The sequence below is a fragment of the Suncus etruscus genome, chromosome 10, assembly GCF_024139225.1.
Source record: "Suncus etruscus isolate mSunEtr1 chromosome 10, mSunEtr1.pri.cur, whole genome shotgun sequence".
NCBI lineage: Eukaryota > Metazoa > Chordata > Mammalia > Eulipotyphla > Soricidae > Suncus > Suncus etruscus.
In genome coordinates this window covers 71,499,471-71,521,874 of record NC_064857.1, presented here as the reverse complement: position 1 = coordinate 71,521,874, position 22,404 = coordinate 71,499,471, and the positions used below count along the sequence as shown (strand labels likewise).

The following is a 22,404-nucleotide window of genomic DNA, read 5'->3' as shown; positions in this document are numbered from 1 at the left end:
CACGTCAGACTCTGTGCTGGGCCCAGTGTGGGGAGCGAGGTCGAGGGAGCTGCTCACAGCCAGTCCACACTCCGTAACAGTGTAGACTCATGAGCTGTCCTTTTCAGAAGCAAAAACTCTCGGTGGCACCCCCTAAAAACGAATCTTCTCCAAGCTTATGAACAGGAAACACACCCAAGTTGTATCTGAGGCACCTCAGATACAGGGTTGGTACCTGCATCTCCCACTCGGGGACCCACTGTCCTAGAGATGAGGACAGTGGAGATGAGGCGACCCCAAACCTCAGCTCACCACAGCTCCTTGCCTACTTGATTCAAAGAGTTTTTGCTGGAGGTATCTGAGAACAGGAAGATTCTGGAAAGTTGGTGGACCAGTGACTGTCAGGGAAAAAAACCTGTTTAGAGGACAGCTTTCCCCAAAGGGCTATTTTGGATAGGAAAAATTATTTCTGTGTCACTAATTCTAGCAAATACTGCAATCTTCCTATCCTTATCTCAGAGATGCACATGGCTTCCTAGCACCTCTGGGAAGGGCCTTGTCCCCCAAGACTGAGTGTGGCCCCATAATTCATGACACGACAGGTAGATGTACACAGGGCTGGTTGGGCATCTCGGGCAAAGGTTTGCCTTTGTGGTGCTTAGGTGAAATTGGAACACAAGGCCCACCAGGCAGATGGATAACCAACCACAAAGAAACAGTTTTAGGGGATAACTGCTGTTTCTGCTTGGGGGTCTGAGAGTCCAGGGCTGTAGTCAGGCACTAACACTGTTTCGGGACAGACAGACAAGAGGATCTGCAGATCTGAGCACCCACGATTTCACACTGTTCGGGCTATATTCAGGTGCTTGTTACTTGTTCCCAGGGACTGACTGTCTTGCTCTCAGGATCAGGAGCTCAGAGCCCCCCAGGAGTGCAGATTTGATCTCATTTATCTAACCTATTAGCCGAGGGAAGGGGCCTCGTGACAATTCTCTGCAATGAGAGTAGCCAGAAGCAACCTTAGTTTTCAGGGTCCACCCTCCAGGACTCCATTACAAGGTCAAGGGCATCCCCAGGAGCCACTGGGCCATAGTGACCTCCGTTCTGTCCCCAGGCCGTGCTGCTGATGGATGCTGAGAAGCGGATACGGTTACTCCAGTTTGTCACCGGGACATCCCGAGTACCGATGAACGGGTTTGCCGAGCTCTATGGTAAGCTCTGAGCCTGACCTCAGAAGGCTGCCTGCTTGTCAACTGGGGGGGGGGTGTCTAGGTAGTCCCCAGCGAACCTCACATTCTTGGTGGGAACAAGCTGGCCTGTGCTTCCAGGGGCCAGCATAGGACAGACTTGTTCTGTCTCAGCTGTTCCACCCTTCTACTCTTATCTACTACTTCTTGGCACAGCTACTATATTTTTTGCTCCATAGACACACATAGTTTTTAGATAATTTCCTCCACTGCTCTTAGGCTTCAGCTCCTGGCAGCATTTGCTCCATAAGACACATTTTTTTTGAAGGGGGGTATTGGGAGGAAAGTGTGTCTCATGGTATGAAAAATACGGTAGATTCTGCAGAGTCCTTCATGTGACTATCCCTGAGTGTCTGTAGAGGACCCTCGCCTACAGGAAATGAACTCTTCAGTGTTTATTGAAAACTTGAGTACTCTCCAGGGGTAGAACACAGGCCCTGGGGGTGATCCTGGCACCACAAAAGCGTCATGTAAAATCACTCTGCTCTACGTGGTGAAAATCACCTTTTTCCCTCCAGATTCATTTGCAGTGTAGACTTAGGGTGGGAGGAATATTGTCTGCAATGCAGACTTCCAGGATCCCAAGAAGGGCTGTGGCCATCTATATTGCCTCTCACAGGCAATATACATGGAGGGTCCAGGGAAAGGTGACACAGAGCCTGTGAGGTGGTGTGAGGTATCACAGGTTTCCCCAGTTTCCCTCACATTAATATAACAACTTGACAGCCAAAGCTGCGGTCACCGGGCTGTGCCCTCCTACTTTCTGTCAGGGACTGTCTAGCTGGCTCTGCTGCCTCAATCATACTGACAATGTCTTTCTCTCCCAAGGCTCCAACGGTCCTCAGCTGTTTACAATAGAGCAATGGGGGAGTCCTGAGAAACTGCCCAGAGCTCATACATGGTGAGTGGACCAGCTCATATATGGTGGATGGCTCTGTGGTCTGTGGGGTAAAGAACGATCTGAGGTCCGACTCCTGGGGCACTTGGGTCTCTGTGTACATGCATTATGGTATGTAGTGTGTTCTTGAAGTGGGGGATACACATAGGTATGCACAGCACAGGTGCCCAGCTAGGACAGGTTCTGAGCTCATTGGAGCAGCCCTGCATGACCACAGCCACAGGCTGTCCCAGCTCCTGCTCCAGTCTGTGGAGAGAATAGTGCCCAACTTTCAGACAGGGGCTCCCCCACTAAAAGCTCCATCAGCACCCGGCCAACTGTGCCAGCCAATTCATGGCTCTGCTCAGTGTTGTGCTACTTCTCAGGTCCAGATATTCTGTGAACCATTGGGGGTGTCACTCAGCCTGTCCATGGACTTTGTGGCCATGCAGAGGGTTAAACTTGGTGAGCATATTCCTCAGAGAAGTCTCCTGAGCCAGCAATGCTTTTACAGGCCTGAAAGGGAGCTGAGAGAATTCAGCAGGCTGAGGGCAATGTTTGCATGGGTGAGGCCAAATTCCTTCCCTGATGGTCCCCTGAGCATTCCCAAGAGCAATATGAGCACAGAACTGAGAGTAGCTCCTCACCACAGGGAGTGCCCTATACCCCCCCCCAAATTATGAAGATTTGATACATCCTTCAGCCACCTGTGTCTGGGGTTGGGGTCTGGTGACCACATGACCTAGCCTGAGCGAGGAAAAGGCTCCTGGATTCAGTGTGGCCCAGGGCTACCTCAGAAGACTTCACACAGGACAAGAGTAGGCTCTTAGACTAGGATGGCACTGCCTGTGTGCCTCAGGATTTCATGTGAAGAATTGACCCACAATTCATCCATTAAATGAACACCTCAGAAATTGGCCATGTTCCCACTTCTTTCCCATGAAGAAACTGAGACACAGGCACTCCCCCATCTGCCTACATCCATTGCCCCCAGTGTCCTCGTCATCGGAGACTAGCATAGCACCCTCTTGTGAAGGGTTGTTTAAACATTAGGGTCCTTGAGATCCAGTAGGGGCTCAGGCCTGAACCATGAAATTCCCATTTAGCTTGAAGGCTGTGGACAGTCCTTTCCACAGTGCCAGATTCCAGCTTTCTCATAGTTGAATCCACAGCCAAGCCCCTTCTAGGGAAAACCAGCCCTGTAAGAGCTTCCTGAAGAGTTGCATTCAGCCAACGTATCAGTAGACTCCTTGAGCCAGGCCTAGCCACAAATGCCCAGCCCTGAAATGTGGTTCCCACATTCTGGTAGCCCTGTGGGAAAGATTTAAGCCCTGTGACCTCAGAGTGTCTTGTGGGCCATATGGCCACCATGAACCTCCTGCTTTCAGCTCCCAAGTACTCTTAGCTCCTAATACATAGGACAATGGCAGTCACCAAAGTTCCTGTGTCTGCTGTGGCCCACGTTGTAAAGACTACATCAAAACAGTGGCTAGAGGCAAGAGCAAGTCCTGATTGCCCTCCCAGGGGACTAAATTTGAGCTCTTCCTGCTGCTTTGTGACCCTGGGGCAGACTTCTCTGACCCCTCCATGCTTAGGTCTCCTCAGTGGCATCAGAGAGCTGATGGGTAGAAGAACTTTTACCCTATGGTTGTTCCCTGAGTTTGACCTCTTACTCCATTAGCTATGAGGTCTGACTATATGTCTCTTCATGCCAGGGGCATGTCAGCCACGTCTAGTGCTGTGACAGGGGACTCACACAGACAGGCTCAAGGGGTACTGGGCAATAGGATTTTGCCCAACTTTGTATGGAGAGAGGATAGCTTAGCATGTTATCTGAGAACAAGCCCACACTGAGGGAAAATTTCTCAGGGGAAAGATGCAGTTCAGGGCCTGGTCAAGCCTGAAGCCAGAACAGTAGAGAGACAGTGGAGTCCAACCACTCCTGGTGCTTCATGGGGGCTATCAGGTTTCTGCTTCTCAGAAGCCATTCCTAGCTCTGGTCCAGAATGCCATAGTTTAGTTCACAGGCAGTTAGAAAACCTTTGTTCTCCTCGGCAAGCAGGCAAGCCCACTTGGTAGAGAGTGCTTCATTGTTGAGATTTATTTTGCAATGACTGAACTTTTCAAGAACCAGATAGTACAGACGGTAAGACACTTAGTCTTGCACTCAGCCAACCTGAGATAAGATCCAGATCCCTCATAAAGACCCCCAATGTACCACCAAGAGTGACCTTTGATCACAAGGCCATGAGCACTGCTGGGTGGTAGCCCAAATCCACCCCACCCATCCCCCCAAAAAGAACTTTCTTATCCTCTCCTTTTAGCACCTGTCTTCACTGAACCTATGAGCTGTCACTGGGCCTGAAGGATAAAGGGGGGACCAGGCCTTCACCTGCACATTTCTCTCTTACAGCTTTAACCGCCTTGACTTACCTCCATATGAAACCTTTGAAGATTTACGAGAGAAGCTTCTCATGGCGGTGGAGAATGCACAAGGATTTGAGGGGGTGGATTAAACGCCCCCACCCCCCACGTCCAGGAGAGGGTGTTCGTCCAGCAAGCCCTGCTTGCAATTTTGCATTTGCCTAACAGACTGCAGCGACGCCGGCCGACGTTCGGCTCCCGGCATCCCAAGCAGCACCTTCGTCAACGCTGCCACTTGCCCAAGTTCTGCCGCGAGAGCCCAGGCCTTGTCATTGTCCCTGTATTTTTCGCCACAAATTACCAACTGGTTGACGTGTGCACTAATTACATTTCAGGAGGACTTATCTATTTATGGTGTGCCTCTGTAGGCAGAGCCCTTAATAAATATTTTACATACTTTATAATGACAATGGGATTAATCACTCAACAGGTATAGTATTACAACTCGTGTTTACTTTTTAAAAATGATTTAGACCGATTTTTTTTTCAGATTTTATTTCATTACGATTAAAAATGTCTCGTGTACTTGGAACAGAGAGCCTTATTTTTTTTTTTTTCGGGTATTTGAATTTCCTAACCGGGGTTCATGTCAGTGATGTTCTTTTTGAAGTTCTTGACCAGCTCCCCGCAGCTTCTTCCTTGATTCAGATCAGAAGAATCAAGGTCCCAAAACCTTCCACAGCTGAGAGCATTTAGATGACAATATTAGGTTCTCGTGATCCTTCTTTTCCATACTCCAAGAGAATGAATACAAACTGGAGACTTTGCTTTTTGTGTGTGTTCAAATCCCGCCTCCTGGTGACAGGCCGAGGGAATGGGAAATCTCACCTGGCCGGAAAGGAATCGCCCCATTTTCCCGATGGAGTCACCACACCCTCACCCTGCTGACACAGGCTGGTCTTTCCCACTGTACAGTCTTCCCTTGACCGCCTCACCTTTGCCGTCTGGCCAAGACGTGTGAATGGCTCTTGGCCCTGTTAAACCTGGCTGTGTCTCGTCTACTGTTTGTACCTGTTCGAACTATGGGCCCCATGGCCAATATTGTGTTCTCTCTGCACCCACCCGGAAGGTACCTTCCGTGGTCCTGGATGTCAGCCTGCCGTGTGGCCTTGATTGCTTCTAAACGTTCAGTGTGTGAAACTCACGGCTTTCCTCTTTTCCTCACGGCCCAGCCTGCCCGCGAGGTGCCTGTTAATGACCGTGACTGTGGCCGCTGGGGCAAACACCAGAACATAAAACTGAGCCTCCAGACCTCAGCCACTCTTGGGCAGAAGTGCCCTCCTGCTGCCCTCGCCTGTCCTTTGCGTGTCGCATGCTCCAGTGACCGTGCGTATCAGCTGTGTCTTGTGTCCAGATGAAATAACAGAGAAGACCAGTCCCCAGCACTGAGAAAGGAGCAAGAGGGGCCTGCTCACTGGGGATCTTTATCAACTTTCCGTGGGGGGATCCTGGCATGTTTTGAGAGAGAACCTAAGGCAGGGGTACCTCAGGCAAACCTGCCATCCTTTGTCACTCCCTAATCTAGATCAGCTGTGGCCATCACAAGGCCAGTAGAGAAGACACAGACTGTAGTTTGGGGGCCTGAGTGTTCCCTCAGAAGGCACTCAGAAGGGAAGAGCTGGCTTGTGAGGTACTGTGAATGCTTGAGACTGCCTTTGAGTTGTCTAAAGGGGTGCTAAGCCTCCCCAGTGTCTAAAAAAAGCGGGGAGGAATTCTCTACAGAGCTAAGTGTGGATATACTCTGTCCCTGTTGATTTTAAAACACCCAGTAGTGATCAGAAAACGTAGAGGTTAAAACACTAGGAAAAGAAAAGTATGTTGTTTGATCCACTGATGGGTTTTCTACCCACCAGTGTATCAGCCCTCAAAATTTCCTGTTGTGGCCCCCTCACTTCAGTCTAGCTTTAAGACCTGAACCATGTCTGGCCACTCGGGCTGGTCATTATGGGGAGGCCCAACAATTCTAACCTAAAAAGTGGGGCGTCTGTCATTTGGTCAAGCTGTTCCAAAAATCCAAATATTTACTCACCACAAACTAGAGATTAAAGAAAAAAAACCCTTTGGGAGATCATTTGAGAGCTAGGAATTCATCCAGACCCACTCATAAGTACTCCCTTTGGCCCTGACTTCAGCAATCATAAAGTTGTGCTGGGTTGAGGGCAGCCATTTTTCCTTTTCATCTAAATCAGGTGCCCAAACTCATGATGATTCTCTGTGTTTCTTTCTGTCCACAATACTCATGGTCTTGTTTGCTCTAAATCCTGGCACTCACTCTCTTCTCTGTGACGAGAGCTCAGCTGCCCCAGAAAAATTATTTCCAGGTGTTGCCTATCCCATCAGCAGGCCTGGGGAACAAGAGAGTTCTCCTAGTCTAGTCCTTCTCAACAGTAACACCACCATCCTAGGCCCCAGCATCTCTGCAGCCCCTTTAATCTTGTTCTCTGAAGGCCTCCCTGGGAGCTGAAGGCAGCTTCCAACTGCCTAACTGCCACTGGGCCCATTCACACTGCCCCAGCCATGCTGCCTGGGCATCTCTCCTTGTGCCCCCTACTCGCTGGAAACTGCATTTGGAAACTTCACCCTGGGCAGGAAGGGGGTTCCACTATGTGTCCAGAGAACATGGAGCTGCAGTTTGGAACTGTTTGGACACTGCATCCATTAGAATACTTGCCTGTCTGCCTGGAGCTCAGCTCCTTCCTCTCTGCCAGAGCCGAGGAAGGAAGATGAGCCTTCCTCGGCTCTGGAAGATTCCAAGACGCATCCCACTTTCCCTACCCTCCGCCCCTACCCGACTCTTTTAGGAGACAAATGGTAAGAAGCCTTTGGCTTGATTCATTCTCCTCTTTCTCCTTCCCCTGCCCCAGAATGCAGGAGGACTCTGTGATTACATTTCATGGTGCCAGGGCATTTTCATCTGGCCAGTTCCAAACTGGTTGCTTGAAACCCGAGTTCAGGTGCCACCAATTTATGACTCATGGTTCTAACCGTTACTTACTCATTGTTTGACACCAGATCTCTGGGAGTTTCCCCAGTCTTGGCTCACATCTAAAACTTTGACTTCGAAGAGCTGGGATTGACCAGCCTGGAGCTCCATCAATCTTTCTGCACCTCCATCTTCCCTCCCTCCCTCCTGCCTCAGTGGGAAAAGGGAAGATGCCACCTGGTGTCGCTTTCAACCTTTGCCAGTAGGGGGCACCGCTGTTCAGAGGGGAAATGCCTGCCCCCCTTCCCGCCCTCTTGCCACCAGGACTTAACTGCTACCTCTGTCTCCTTGGGGCTCTGGGGTGCATCCAACTAAGTCCTTCCAAAACTGCCAATTTCAGATCTGAGATAGGTTATTTGATTTTCTTTTTGTAATCTCATCAAGTTCCCTTTGTACTTTAGATTTCAAAAGCCTTCAGGGGTTGTGGGAGATGTGATATTCTTTGGACCACGTTTTGTTTAATTTATCTACGCCTTAATGAAACGAATGATGGCTAGATGCCTAGAGTTACCCTCTGCCCCGTGTCCCAGTGTGTCAGAGAAAATGCCATGGCATCAGGACCTGGGTTTGGATCATGTTTTGCAGACAAGGTCCAACACTGTTTGTGGGTGTGTCTTTTTCTGTTCAGATCTGCCCTCGGTTAAGAATAACACCATGGCTGTGTAAAGTGCATGTCTTTCTGTTGGTTGGTTTTCTGTGTGTAGGAATCCAGCTCTGTTGGCCTCACCTGTGTGTTTGCAAGGCGGGAGCTGGTCGCCTGCCTTGGAACCAGAACCCTCATCTCTGCACTTCTCCCCAAATTGATTGGTCCTTTCAGGCTCCTTTCACAGAGATTGTTGTACCCTCCTTGTGAACTTGGCGTCGCTTCGGTTTCCCTTGACTCTTGTGTCTGTGATACCTCTAATATAAGTGCATCCGCGATCCACTCATACCGCTTTGTATTCTAGGAGCATTGCTGCTCCTTTCCTGCGAAATCGGACTTCGAAAGACAGTGGGTGCTGAGTCTCCCCCCACAGTTTTAACCCTGCCGAGTCCTGAGCATTTGGACCCCAAGGGCCCGAAAGAACCCCAGAAAGATGATGCTATCGGCTATCATTTCTTAATTCAGAATTAGTGGTCAAATAAAACAAAAAGGGGGGGGGGACCGACTCTTAAGGTGACAAGTTTCAAGCATTCCAAATGAATTCTAAACATTTCATAACTTTTTATTGTAAACCCACCTCCTAATCGGAATTCAAGTGCTATTTGATACAATTACAAACCAAACGACTTTGACATTTTTTTAAAGACAACTTATGGCAAATGCTCATTTTCACAATCTGAAAAGCTTTAAAATAAGGTTAAATTTGATATTCACAGGAAATGCTTTGTTTAAGGACAAATCCTTTCTGCTTTATTTTTTCTTGAGATCTCAAGAGAAATTGTTGCTTGTTTTCCTGACAGCAAAAGCTTAATGTCACCCAATAAATTCATTGTAAGAAGTGATACAACTTGTCATATATTTAATAAAGATTATGGAAGCTGGAACATTTTCTACATCAAGTACTCTGGGGTGTCTGATTGAAAAACTGACTTTCGTGTGAATTCTCTGCTTCTGAGGGTTTGGCGCCTATGGGTTGAGAGTAGATTCATTTGCTAAAGTCGTCCTGAAAGTCACGTGTATTTGCAAACGTGGTTAAGATCTACAGAGAACTTAGTCTTAACGGGACACAGCTCCTTTAACCATCTGTAGTTTCATTAGACTTTCAAGTTCACAACACTAGGAAGTAAGTCCACCCCTTGGAAAGGCATATTTAATTTTGGAGAGGGGGATTCTTACCCGATAATACTCAGAGGTTACTCCTAGGGCTGCACTCAGGAATTACTCCTGTGTAATGCCAGGGATAGAACCCAGGTCAGCCGCATGCAAAGCAAGTGCCTTACCATAATTATAATTGTATTATTACTCTGGCCCCAAGAAAAGGCAGGCATCTTTTATTCCTAACTTCTATCCAATCTACTCTTGGTTTGTGGGAGACTCAAGCAAGGAGGTGCTCAGAAGATGGAAAGTCACTAGACTGAGGCAGACTTGGCCAATTTTTGTGGATTAAGCCTTCCCTAAAAGTCTACACTGTGGGCTTGGAAACTCTCAGAGGCAGGATGTCATTAAACTGTTCTTGTTCTGACCACTAGTTAGCACAAGAGTGGAGAGCTTGCTGACAGAAAAGCATGCTACAACCTCTAGGCTGTCCCCCACACTCATACAGCTAGGTATGTACAAGCAAGGGACCACCACAGTTTAGCCTTTTTTTTGTTTGTTTTGTTTTGGTTTGGTTTTTGGGTCACACCTGGCGGTGCTCAGGGGTTACTCCTGGCTGTCTGCTCAGAAATAGCTCCTGGCAGGCACGGGGGACCATATGGGACATCGGGATTCGAACCAACCACCTTTGGTCCTGGATCGGCTGCTTGCAAGGCAAACGCCGCTGTGCTATCTCTCCGGGCTCCACAGTTTAGCCTTGTTCCTAAACAAAGTTGACCAAGAAAGGATGAATGTCTTCTGCATCAGTCTCTTAGTGAATAAACAATGTCTTCTGGGGGTGAGGTAGGAGCAGGTGATGAATCTAAAGGCTGGAGCAGACGCTTTGCATATGGGGGTGCAGGATCTGATCCTCAGCACCTTGTGATTCCAAACATCACTGGGAGAGACCACAAATGCTGATGCAGGCTTAGTCTTCCAGCACCCCCAGAAGTAAATGAATAATCTCTTCACCTCTCTGAAATTCAAGAGCAGTCTGGGTGTTTCTGAAATAGTGACGCCCACCCAGGACCTACCCAGGGGTAGGATTGGGTACCTGTGAAATTTAACTTCTGGGTTTGGCCTGGAGTCACCCCAGACTTACAGGGTCTCTGAAGGGAATGGAGTGATAATACAGCAGGAAGGGCTTTTGCCTTACATACAGCCAACCTAGGTTCTAGTCCCAAAATACCATATGATCCCCTGATCCCTGCCAGGAGTGATCCTTGAGCATAGAGCCAGGAGTAAACCCTGAGACTCCCTGGGTGCGGTCTCCCTCAAAGTGAAAAAAAAAAGCGGGGGGAGAGAGGGCTTGGATGCACCTTCATGGAGAAACATCTGGAAGTTGTTTCTGGGGACCTGGCTGTGGGGTTCCAAGCAGGCACTGGTAGAACCTGAAGGCAAGTGAGGGGACAGGGACCCAGCACTGGATGTCAATCGGGTCACATCAGTGAAGCTAGGGTGAGAAGGGGGGGCTCTTCCGGAAGGAATCAGGGAGCTCCTGCTGTCCTCCCCCAACCACAACACCCACAATCCAGCATACCTTCCTCCCCTATCCCCAAAGCCCAAGTTAGGCCTGACTGCTAAGCTCCCCTTTGACCAGGAGCCCCCCACAAAATTGTTCCCAGAGGCTCTTTCCCCCAATTCACCCTTGGGTTCCCCCATGAATCCTTCCATCTCTCTTGCTGGGACATTCTAGAATTACTTCTCCCCACCCTACCCCCCAGGAAAGAGCTGACTTAATGATGGTAGAACCTGGAAGAAGATGGGAGCCCCCCTGCATTACCTCCAAAATGAAGAGAACAATGAAGAGGGTTTTAAGGAGGAGAGAGGCACCTTGGCTAGGATCCATAGGCCCAGGGTGTGGGACTCTGGCTCAGGATCCCACGGGGGTCCCCTCCACCCAGGCCCAGGGATATGGTGCCACTTCTCCCTACAGCATCCACCTGCCCATGGGACTGCCCCTCCCTGCATCTTTATGACAGGGGTAGTCTGACATAAGCCCCACTTCTGAGGTGTCTGTCAGCAATGAAGCAGGTTTCATACTGAGATTTCATTCCTCAGCCCTGCTACCAGGGCCCCCTAGGCTCAAGGGGGGGCCTTTGTGTAAGCCCAAGACTCTCAGCCTTTCTCAGATCTGGGAGTGATGATGCCAGGAAGTCTGAAAGTTTAAGTCAAGACTCGGATGATCCCATGCAATGAGTCTCCAGAAGGTTTGCAAGAACTTTCTTCTCTTTTCCTGGGAAGGACCAAACCACCTCCCACCCCTGCCCAGTCCTCCATGGTCTCCGGTTCCCTCTACCCTTAAAATTCAGGAAAAGTGAAGAGGCAGTTCAAAATCTGAAAGGCAACCTGAGGATTGGACCCTGGCACCACACAGCCATTGAGCATTCCTGGGCCCCCAAAATCCCCAGGAGTAGCCCCTAAGGAAAAAAATCAGAAGTGAAGTGCCAAGGCCCCAGAATCTGTAAAGAAGTGTCTGCTTGTGTGAATGGGCCCTAGCACGTACACATTCGTGGGTGCACACATAGTAAGAACCCACACACAGTAAGAGAGGAGCTGAACTCTCGAGGGCCTCATGAGAAACTCCGATAGACCCCCAAAGCACCCCCTGGTCCCTCCTTCTGGAGTCATGGTTCTGGACTTAGAATTAGCACTGAATGCAGCAGGCCTGGGGGCACCCCCACACACACACACACGGTCATCCCAGAGCCTCTCTGGACCTCCCTGGCTGGCTCTGGCTGAGTCCAGGTTGTCTCTGCTGCTGGCTGCCCTGTCCGAGACCCCCAACTTCTGTTCCTGGTGCCCACCAGGATGCCCGGTCCTCAGCAGCAGGCCCCCTGATGGTGCTACAGCTACCAGCTAGGGCCACCTCCTTTCTGTGTCACCCAACACTGCAGGTCCCCCACACAACATGGATGAAAGGTCAGTTACCTCAGTGTGCACCCAGTCTCTCCCCATACCCTGCACCTGCAGCTTCTCCCAGGTTCTTTTTCTGGTAATGGTGGTGGTGGTTTTTAATAAAAGTAATTCTTTAATTGAATCATAGCGAGATACACAGTTACAAAGTTGTTCATGATTGAGTTTCAGTCATACAATGTCCGATACCCTTCACCAGTGCACATTTCCTGCCACCATTGATCTCAGTTTCTCCAGTTTCCCTCCACCCCTGCCTGTCTTCTCTCTCTCTCTCTCTCTCTCTCTCTCTCTCTCTCTCTCTCTCTCTCTCTCTCTCTCTCTCTCTCCTCTCTCTCTCTCTCTTCTCTCTCCTCCCTCTCTCTCTCTGTTTCTCTCTCTCCCACTCTCTGTTTCTCTCTCTCCCACTCTCTGTCTCTCTGTCTGTCTCTTCCTTTTTCCTTTAGGCACTGGGGCTTACCATCTTGTTGCTGAAGGGGTATCACCCATATCACTTTACCTCCTTTCAACACCCTGTCCTTGTTCAGAGTGATCAGTTCCAACTCTCATTGTCCTAGTGCTCCCCTTTTCCCTAACTGCACTCTCCTGCTCTTGATGCCAAGCTTCCTACCATGGAATGGTCCTCTTGATCCTCGTCTCTATCATCTCTGGGCAGGTTCTGTAGCACTATCCATCAGGATTTCCTTCAGAAAGTTGAAGGCACTTCTCTACGAACTAGGTCTCTGACTTGGTCTCTCAAAGTCAACGCAGCCTGGTATCACATTTCCTGTCCAGACTACCTTTCCTTAAGACTAAGAAGCCCCACTTCCCAGGCCCTGGGACTTCCCAACATGGCAGGGAAGTCTAGGTCTGGAGGCTAGACCCTCACATATGCAATAGACAGATAACCCAGGACCTCACGGGACACAAGACCAGAAAGAGAAGTGCACCCTCACAAGCAAAGGGATGAAAACTCCCTATTGTTTCCCCTTCATGTTTTATTTTCCCTATGGCCAGAATTGATGTTAGGCATGCGTTTTCCTCTGAGCCACATCTCTGGCCCAAGCACAGCGCCCCATCCACATTTCCCAGGCCCTTTCCAAGGCTACACTAACTTCCTTTTTTCCAGCAGACTTGAGGGACCTTCAAGAACTAGAGGCTGCACCCTAGATTCCCCCCAGGAAGTATTGCATCTTCCAAGATGCTGTGTTCCTAGAGGCTTCTGCTTGAGAAGGTTCCTGAGAAGTTCCTTGGCACTCCATGCTCACATGTTCTATAAAATACTGTGGCTGGAAGTTGAGTTTGAGGCTTTAGCTTTTGCATCCTAGTTCTTTATCTGCTTCTGAATCTAAAAGCCCCTGAACCCTCAGGGGTCTCCTTACATGGCCCTCTCCTGCAGGTCCCCAATTCTGCAGTCTTTATTTACTTAGAAGAGCTGCACGGGTTCATCAGCTGAAATCAGCAGGCCACGTCCGCCCCACACAGAGTTGACACAGGAAGGTCTTTGAACGGGGGGCCTCCAGTTAAAAAGTAACGAGCCGGACCAAGATCAATGGAGGCAAATATTAGCTGTGAAGAAGCCAGAGAGATGCTGCATTGAGAAATACCTCAGCTGTTGACCAGCAAAGAGCAACGGTCAGACCCCTCTTGGGGGTCCAGAACCCCCAACTCTCAGTGCCATGAAACAGTCACCATTGCAAACCACTATGGTGAATCCCCATCCTGAAGGTGCCCAGAGCTCCTCATGTGGGCCCCAACAGGCCCCTGAGGTGAACTGCACAGTGCCTGAAGCAACCCCCTGGAGTGTCCACAAGTTTCTGTCTCTCCTGCCCCACACTCAGGGCTGGCAGGTGGATCTGGGCCATAGAAGCCCTCACTTGGGGTCACTCCCCACCATGCACTCAGCTTTTCTTCCCCGGGAGCTCCCCTCCACCCTCCACACCCAGCAGGGCTCAGGGGTTGCTCTTGGCTCTGTGCTCAGGGGTCTCTCCCAATGGCACAGGGGATCAAACCTGGGCTTTAACGCACAAATCAAGTGCCTAACTAAATCCTCAAATCCATGTCCCACCCTCAGTGACACTGTGACTCCTGAATTCACTCCCCTCAGCTCTGGGCACAATGAGGGGGTCCCCAATAATCTATCCTTGGTCTCTTTCTATGGTTTAAAGTTAGAGACTGCTCAGTGCAGCCCAATCTAAATCCCACCCACTTTCCAGCGTTCCCTGCCACTGAAATGGGACAACATTCCCACAGTGGAACAACCTGTTGGCTTCCACACAGGCTCTCCCCCACCACAGGCCCGGAGCTCCAGCACCCCCTTCACATGGCCATTACTCCCCAGACCTGCCACAAGTGGCTGCCATAGGCAGAAGGGGCAGGAGATACTGTCCTGGGAAACCACACAGACCTCCCAAGACCCTCCATGCTTCTTGTCCTGTGAGTCAGTGCAGGGACTGGCTAGAGCAGAAGGTGAGCCTATAGTCTCCTGGTCAGGGGGAGAACTATGTGGAGATTTGGGGAGTCTGTGCTTGGACTGGGTCCCTTGGGGACAGCTAATATCTGAGGGCTACACCCCAGTGCAGAGGGCTCAAGGACAAGGCGGCAGTGACAAAGCTGGTAGATGCAGGCTGGAGGCAGCTCAAACAGCAGTGGATAGAGCTTAGAGCTGGGAGACCAGGGGGCTAAGGAAGGAAGGAAGGTGGAGGGATTGGAGTCTTGGAGAGGAGCCGCAGTGACACAGCAGGACAGTGCCCCACTCCTACAGCCATTGATCAGGCCACTGTGGTGGTAATCGAAAGGGATGGGGCTGGGATCAGCAGGGATTTTTTTTTTTTTTTTGGTTTTTGGGTCACACCTGGCTGCACTCGGGGTTACTTCTGGCTCTATGCTCAGAAAGAAATCGCTCCTGGCAGACTCAGGAGACCATATGGGATGTCGGGATTCAAACCACTGACCTTCTGCATGAAAGGCAAACACCTTACCTCCATGCTATCTCTCCGACCCTAGCAGGGATTTCTTATACTCTCAGGCTGCTGTGTCCTCCTGGCAGGGCTCTCCCAGCCTCAGTCACTTCTGCCCAGTGCCTTCAGCACCCTCCTGACACACACCCCATTATACACACCCCACTTACAGACACCCTATTTTTCTTTCTTGCTCAGCTGGCCTGCAGCCTCTCTGGTGGCCCCTCTAGTAGCTGGTCCTACCCAGCTCTGCCCAGGTGCACCCCTGAAAGTCTAAGCCCCACACAGCCTGTCCCCATCCCTGGACCAGGCTCCTGGCCCCACCTGAAGTCCCTGCTGTCACATTCCTGCCTGCTGACGGCCCCTGCCTTGGTCACCTCAAAGGCCCAATGCAGATCCCTCAGAGGTCACCTAACCCATAAAGTGCCTCTGACTTCCCCCAAGATTGAGTCTGACTCCTCCCCTGCCTCCTCCTGTTGTGCCAGTCAATATACTATCTTCTTTCTCTCTGTTGCCCTCACCTGAGTGCTGGGTGCCCAAGCCAATCTCAGAAACTGGGATTCTAGGTCTTTGGGTCAGGGACATAGCAGAGGCTAAGGAGTGGCTCAGAGAAACCAGGCATAGGCTTTGTATGCAGGAGGCTGGTTGGTTCCAGGCCCCTTGGTCCCTGAGCACTGCTACGAGGAGTCCTTGGGATGCTGAACTCAGCACCAGTGCGTGTGGCACCCACATAAAAAAAACAAAACCCACCACAAAGGATGCTCTCAGGAGAGGGATCTAGGGAGTGAGGTCAGAGGGACACTGAGCTGGTGGCCACAAGGATGTGGGTCCTGCCTCACATCCTGCCTCCTGGAGCATGGTACAGCTTCTGGTGGGACTCACTGGTGGTGGTTATTGTGAGGTGAACTGGCAAGAGTGAGGTGAGGTGGCTTCGGTGAGGTGGCCATGGTGGTCTCTGGTGTTGCAATGTTCGAAGACAAATCACGTGGCCGACCAGGGCCTCTCGAGAAGACACTGAGGCTCACTTCCTGGCTCTTACAGGAGTCTCTACCTGAGGTATCCACCACACTTTACTTCTTGGGAGTCCTCAGTGTTCCCTGGCGCTCAGTAGCCAGTCCACCCTTGGCAGAGGATCCATCAGTGACTTCCAGGGATGCTCAACTTTGGCTTGTAGGTACAGACCTTGCCCCAAACAGTGACCAGGGTTTGAAGAAGGATGAGGCCCTGGAAGAGGAAGTGAGGGAGCTACCACCTCCAGGATACCCCTCCCGGCTCAGAAGGATCTGGAAAGTTCTGGAAACTCCTAGGTGGTAGCCCCTAAGCTCACACACAGGGACAGCATCCTGAAACTGCAGAATGGTGATAGGGGGCCCCACTGTTGGCATCCCATGAGTGTCCTGTCATTCTCAGGCCTCCATTACTGGTTAGTAGAATCTGAGTATGTATTTGCCATAGAGGGAATTCCCATGGTTTCCTGGACAGTCTCTGGGGATGGAGACAGACAAGCACATTACCATGCAGATGTCCAGGGCACATCAGGGCACTTGGTGGCAAGGCAGGGGAGGTGTAACATAGAACCATGCTGTACCTTAGAGGCCCAGCCCCCAACACGGAGCCAGATGAATCTGGCAATGTGAACTCCTTTAGCATCTGAGAACAGGACCTCAGGTCCTCACATTCACTAGCACTCACTGAGCAGAATCGTTACTACCCACTGCTCTCCCCTGCACGGAGTGGTCACCGATATGGGGTTACATGGACACTATGACATGTCTACATTGGGTCAGCATTCTGTGCCAGGTGGTGTTTGCCTGAAGACTGGTTGCTTCATGGTTACCAAAGAGTAAATTCTGAAAGCGGCAGATAAGGGATAGACACAGGGGGACTTGGGGCTGGGTTAGTCCAAAAGTCAGAAGGTTTCGGAAAAAATCGTTCCAAACTGGGAAGCTGGTAGGAGAAACATGTGGGTGTACTTCCAATGTTCCCTGAAGGCCCCCAGAACTTACTGGTTCTTGTTGGTACTCTTTGTCTACTGACAAGGGTTTTTGAGACCCCATTGAGACAAAGCTAAACTGCAGATTTATTTTTCTTAACAGATTCCAAGGCCAAGAATTTAAGCCAAACATGTTTTTCTGGTGGAGATACAAAAGACAACATAAATAGTATAAATAGTATATTTCATTGCTCTTGAGCTGTTATTAACCAGACAGTGTGTGTGTGTGTGTGTGTGTGTGTGTGTGTGTGTGTGTGTAAAGCATTTGTATATAATCTCCCAATTCTTCTCTGAACAAATGAGTTGAATTCTTAAAAGGAGGAGAAATGAAAGGATCCTGGAGATAGCAATTATGTTAGAACTTGAGGAATTTAATGATCAAGGAGGAAGAATATTCCAGAACACACCAGACTAGCCATCTGCAATCACTCCATTAACCCCATCCCCACCACCCGGGACAGTCAGAGCCAATCCCATGGAAACAGGGCTCTGTGGCCCAGTGAAAAGATCTAGGGCTTGGTAGGGTCCCAGCAATGATGACAACTAGCCTCACATCATCAGTGGCCCCAGCTAATGTCACCCAAACATATACTTGGGGGAATCTGGTTCATGCTGGGGCTTTCACAACCACATTCGAAGCAGAAAATTGTGTGACTATCTGGCCATCTTGCCCTGCAGAAGCCTTGCTAATCCCATTTCTCCAATGGAGACTTGAAAGGACCAAGGAAATTCTTCCCTGATCACAGGCTCTGGGAGCTGGACCTCCTGGCCTGGCTTCAGGCTGGCTCCGGGCTTTCCTGCTGCAGCACTTTAAGCTTCAGCCTTCCTCTGTTGGACCAGGCACAGCTGGGACTTTAGCGCCCCCAGAGCCTGAGGACCCTCCATGATCAGAGAATGAATCTGCTCATCCCACCTCACTCTGCAGAGACTGGAGCTGTGTGCAGAAGAGGCTCAGGGAAGAGGGGGCCTGTCCCCTTCACCCCACAGGCCTGCAAACCTCCTGCACAAATGGCCAGAGAGCAGTAAGCCCGGTAAGTCCACTGGCCTTGGGTTCAAACCCTGTGGCTCAGTTTTATCTGGATCTGTGAGACCTGTTTCAATACGGTTTGTTTGAAGAGATAGGGCTGGGCCAGGGGCTGGAGCCAGCTGACCGGATGGTCAGGCCTGGAGAGAAAAGTTGCTGTGTCAACTCCAAAAGGCAGGGTTTGGAAATAGTCCACAGACGTCTGTTCTTCAAGGCACAAACAGCCCCGGGGCCAAGTTTGGAGAGGGTTGGGTAATGCCGCAGGTCAGTGTGACTGTGAGTTTGGCCCAAAGTCCCAGAAGCCTCACTGGTCTCTCTGTTTCTAGCAGCTCATGTCAGAAAGAAGCTATTCTGGAAGGGGTCGGAGTGATCGCCCAACAGGGAGGGCATCTACCTTGCCTGCGGCTGGCCTGGTTTTGTTCTTCCTGTATGGTCCCCCCAAACCAGCCAGGAGTGATTTCTCAACACAGAGCCAGAAGTAACCCCTAAGTGCCGTCAGGTATGACCCAAAAACTTAAAAAAGAAAGAAAGGAAAGGAAGGAAGGAAGGAAGGAAGGAGGAAGGAAGGAAGGAAGGAAGGAAGGAAGGAAGGAAGGAAGGAAGGAAGGGAAGGAAGGAAGGAAGGAAGGAAGGAAGGAAGGAAAGAAAAGAAAGAAAGAAAGAAAGAAAGAAAGAAAGAAGAGAAAGAAGGAAAGAAGAAAGAAAGAAGAAAGAAAGAAAGAAGAAAGAAAGAAGAAAGGAAGAAAGAAAGAAAGAAAGAAAGAAAGGAAAGAAAGAAAGAAAGGAAGAAAGAAAAGAAAGAAAGAAAGAAAGAAAGAAGAAAGAAAGAAAGAAGAAAGAGAAAGAAAGAAAGAAAGAAAAAGAAAGAAAGAAAGAAAGAAAGAAGAAAGAAAGAAAGAAAGAAAGAAGAAAGAAAGAAGAAGAAAGAAGAAAGAAGAAGAAAGAAAGAAAAGAAAAGAAAGAAAGAAAGAAAGAAAGAAAAGAAGAAAGAAAAGAAAGAAGAAAGAAAGAAAGAAAGAAAGAAAGAAAGAAAGAGAAAAAGAAAGAAAGAAGAACAAAGAGAAAGAAAGAAAGAAAGAAAGAACGAAAGAAAGAAAAAGAAAGAAAGAAAGAAAGAAGAAAGAAGGGAAAGAAAGAAAGAAAGAAAGAAAGAAAGAAAGAAAGAAAGAAGAGAAAAGAAAGAAAGAAAGAAGAAAGAAAGAAAGAAAGAAAGAAAGAAAGAAAGAAAGAAAGAAAGAAAGAAAGAAAGAAAAAGAAAAAAAGAAAGAAAGAAAGAAAGAAAGAAAGAAAGAAGAAAGAAAAGAAAGAAAGAAAGAAAAGAAAGAAAGAAAGAAAGAAGAAAGAAAGAAAGAAAGAAAGAAAAAGAAAGAAAGAAAGAAAGAAAGAAAGAAAGAAAGAAAGAAAGAAAAAAAAAAAAGAAAGAAAGAAAGAAAGAAAGAAAGAAAGAAAGAAGAAAGAAAGAAAGAAAGAAAGAAAAGAAAGAAAGAAAAAGAAAGAAAGAAAGAAAGAAAGAAAGAAAGAAAGAAAGAAAGAAAGAAAGAAAGAAAGAAAGAAAAAGAAAGAAAGAAAGAAAGAAAGAAAGAAAGAAAGAAAAAGAAAAACTGCTCCATGCTCTGATGGGACCCCTTCAGCTTCTGGAATATCTGTCTTCTCCCACACACTAAGAGCCCATCCTTACTGAACACAAAGCACCAAACTACCCCCATTTGATGGTCCCAAAGCACCAAACTACCCCCATTTGATGGTCCCAGGATGCTCATGGACAATTAACTTCTCTGTAGCTTACCCAGTCAAAGGGCTGGGGTCATGCCAGTTGTACGGAAACAGGCTTAATGATGGAGATTCCAGCCAGAACAGCAACCTTTAAAGTCGCATCCAAGTCATGCTTGGTGCACAAAGACACAGAGGCTCTAAGAAGAAAAGTTTCATGCCCAAATTCCTCAGTGAGCCCACAGAGGAGAGAAACCAGCCTACTGCCCCCTTGGGCCTCACACATGTCTTCAATACACTCTGGTCCTCTCCCTCACCCATACTCTGTGCTGCTTTTGCAGTGTTGGCCCTGGCCAGGAACACAGATCCTAGGGGTCAGGGGCCAAAGCAGCTGGGAGACCCCTTCCTAGCCTCTTCCTGTGAGCCCTGAAATAGGGGTTTGTACCAGCCAGAATCGAGGGGCTCAGGACATCCCCAAATCTCTCCAGAGAAATCTAAACAGGAAGTAAAGGAGAGGAGTGAGACTTAGCAGGACTTAAAGAGGATCCTAGATCCCAGCTCTGCCACACAGCTTCTGCAAGGGGAGGATCAGAGACGTTGAATGTCACAGTGTCCCTGCAGCCACCTGATCCCCATAATGGGAGTGACCTGAGCCCTGAAGCATGCCTAGAAGGGGGAAATAACAAGAATGCAATGGGAGGCTGGAGGGTTGGTGTGGCTTGTCCCTTCCAGGGCCCAGCCCTGAGCTCTGTTCCTAAATAAATCTAGCTGCAGCTCCCAGCCAGTCCCTGCTGGGCCCTTGAGAGCCAAAGGTCTGACTGAGATACTCAGTGAGGGGACACGTTTCTGGTGAGACCACACTCTCTTCCTGATGCCACCCCATGTGGAATAGAGGAAGATGAGAACTATCACAGCACTGCTCTGGGCCTGCTCAGCTACTCAATCGGGGCTGGAACTTGGGTTCTGCAAAAGGGACCTTGTGTTTCCAAATAAATTCAGGGCCTGGAAACCAGCACAAAGGGCTTGTGATGTGCTTCTCATCTGGTGTCTTGGGTTTGATCTTTGCAGGCACTGCATGATCCAGCACCTCCCGGAGTGATGAAGAAAATGAACTAGGGTACAGTTCTTTGAATCTCCTTGGGCCATGGACCAAGCTGAATCAGGGCAGCATCAGTAAGACCCAGCTGGGAGGAGGGTTGGGCCCTACCAGCAGTGTTCCCAGCTTCTCCCAGCTCTGTGCTCCAGGTCATACTCAGAGGTTCGCATCACATCCCCATATGTGAAGCTGGGGATGAAGCCTGGGTGGGATAGGTGTAAGGCAAGAGCCTTCCTTGATTATTATGGGGAGGGCTCTGGACACTGGGGGTGGAGCCTGCTCTCCATTGCTGCCAGGTTGCCTAGTGCCAACCTGTCCAACTCTAGCAATCACTCTGCCCCTCCACTGGGCACCAGGATTTTTCGGGGTACTTGTGACCAGCCAGGGCCAGCTTGTGGCTTTTTGCCTGTGTCACTGGATGAAACCAGTGAGTGCTAAGCTCCAGTTGCCCTGTCTTGAACCTGGAATACTCCTTCCCTCCTTCTGTTTCCCACGAAGAGGCCAGGCAGGCCTGGATGGTAGCGGTGTGCCCTTGTGCCGAGCACATCAGGGTGCCCATTGCCTTGAGGACAGGTGCTGAGCAACCTTGTGCAAGGGATGGAACTGACCCCAGAAAGAATGAACAGGAAGACTCCGAAAAGAATGAGTGGGAGGACACCCCTACAAGAATAGAGTGTTCCAGGGTAAATAAATATCTTATCAGGTCAGATCCTTGCTATCCTGGACAGAGCAAGAGCTTGCCTGAGGCCAGCTCAGCTGACCTGTGAGGGTCCTTCTGGCTTGGAGGCTGATCTGCCTGGAGTTTGAGTCTAGTTCATCACTTCTGGAAGTGAGGTCTGTGGGGGGGAGACCCTTGTGTGAGAGAGTTCAAGGGTATCAGTTTATTTCCCGACCCATGTGAGCCCCTGTGAGCCAGGGGCCATATTTAAACACACACACACACACACACACACACACACACACACACACACACACACACACACACACAGGCTGAAAAGAGAGTCCAGAGAGGAAGGTGCTTGCCTTGCACACATTTGACCTGGATTCAATCCTGGCACCACATGCCAGGAGTGATCCCAGAGCACAGCTGGATGGGAGCTCACAAAACACTTAAGAAAAAAATTGCAAAGCAAGTGTTTCCTTACAGTTGAGTAGTATTTCAGGTCTCTGCCACTTTATTCTCTGAGAACTGCCACAGAATTGAGGAAGCCAATGAATGGGACAGGTGGAATATGTGTGTGTATGTGTGTTTTGTTGGAGAGGGGTCTGGAGAACTCACTGTGGTGGGGTCTGGAGCAGTGACAGAACTAGGCTGGGTCCTGGGTATTGTATGATAATGAGGATTCACAGCCAACTTCTCTGAAAACCAGGCTGTCTTCTATAGCAGACAGAATCCTGTCCTGTAAAGTTCCCAACTTTGCTAAGTCCTTTTAGGTGGTTTG

At 49.4% G+C, this 22,404-nt stretch overlaps 1 protein-coding gene across 5 annotated transcripts in view; it reads left to right on the top strand.

Moving 5' to 3' along the window:
- NEDD4L (NEDD4 like E3 ubiquitin protein ligase) overlaps nucleotides 1-9,037 on the top strand; it is a 288,404-nt gene extending 279,367 nt beyond the window's left edge. For all 5 annotated transcript variants that reach the window (XM_049782053.1, XM_049782051.1, XM_049782050.1 and 2 more), the window contains 3 exons: nucleotides 1,094-1,190; nucleotides 2,055-2,127; nucleotides 4,517-9,037. In XM_049782053.1, coding sequence (XP_049638010.1) covers nucleotides 1,094-1,190; nucleotides 2,055-2,127; nucleotides 4,517-4,619 — 273 coding nt within the window. In that variant the 3' untranslated portion in view covers nucleotides 4,620-9,037. The remainder of the gene's footprint in view (nucleotides 1-1,093; nucleotides 1,191-2,054; nucleotides 2,128-4,516) is intronic.
- The last annotated feature ends 13,367 nt before the right edge of the window (nucleotides 9,038-22,404 follow it).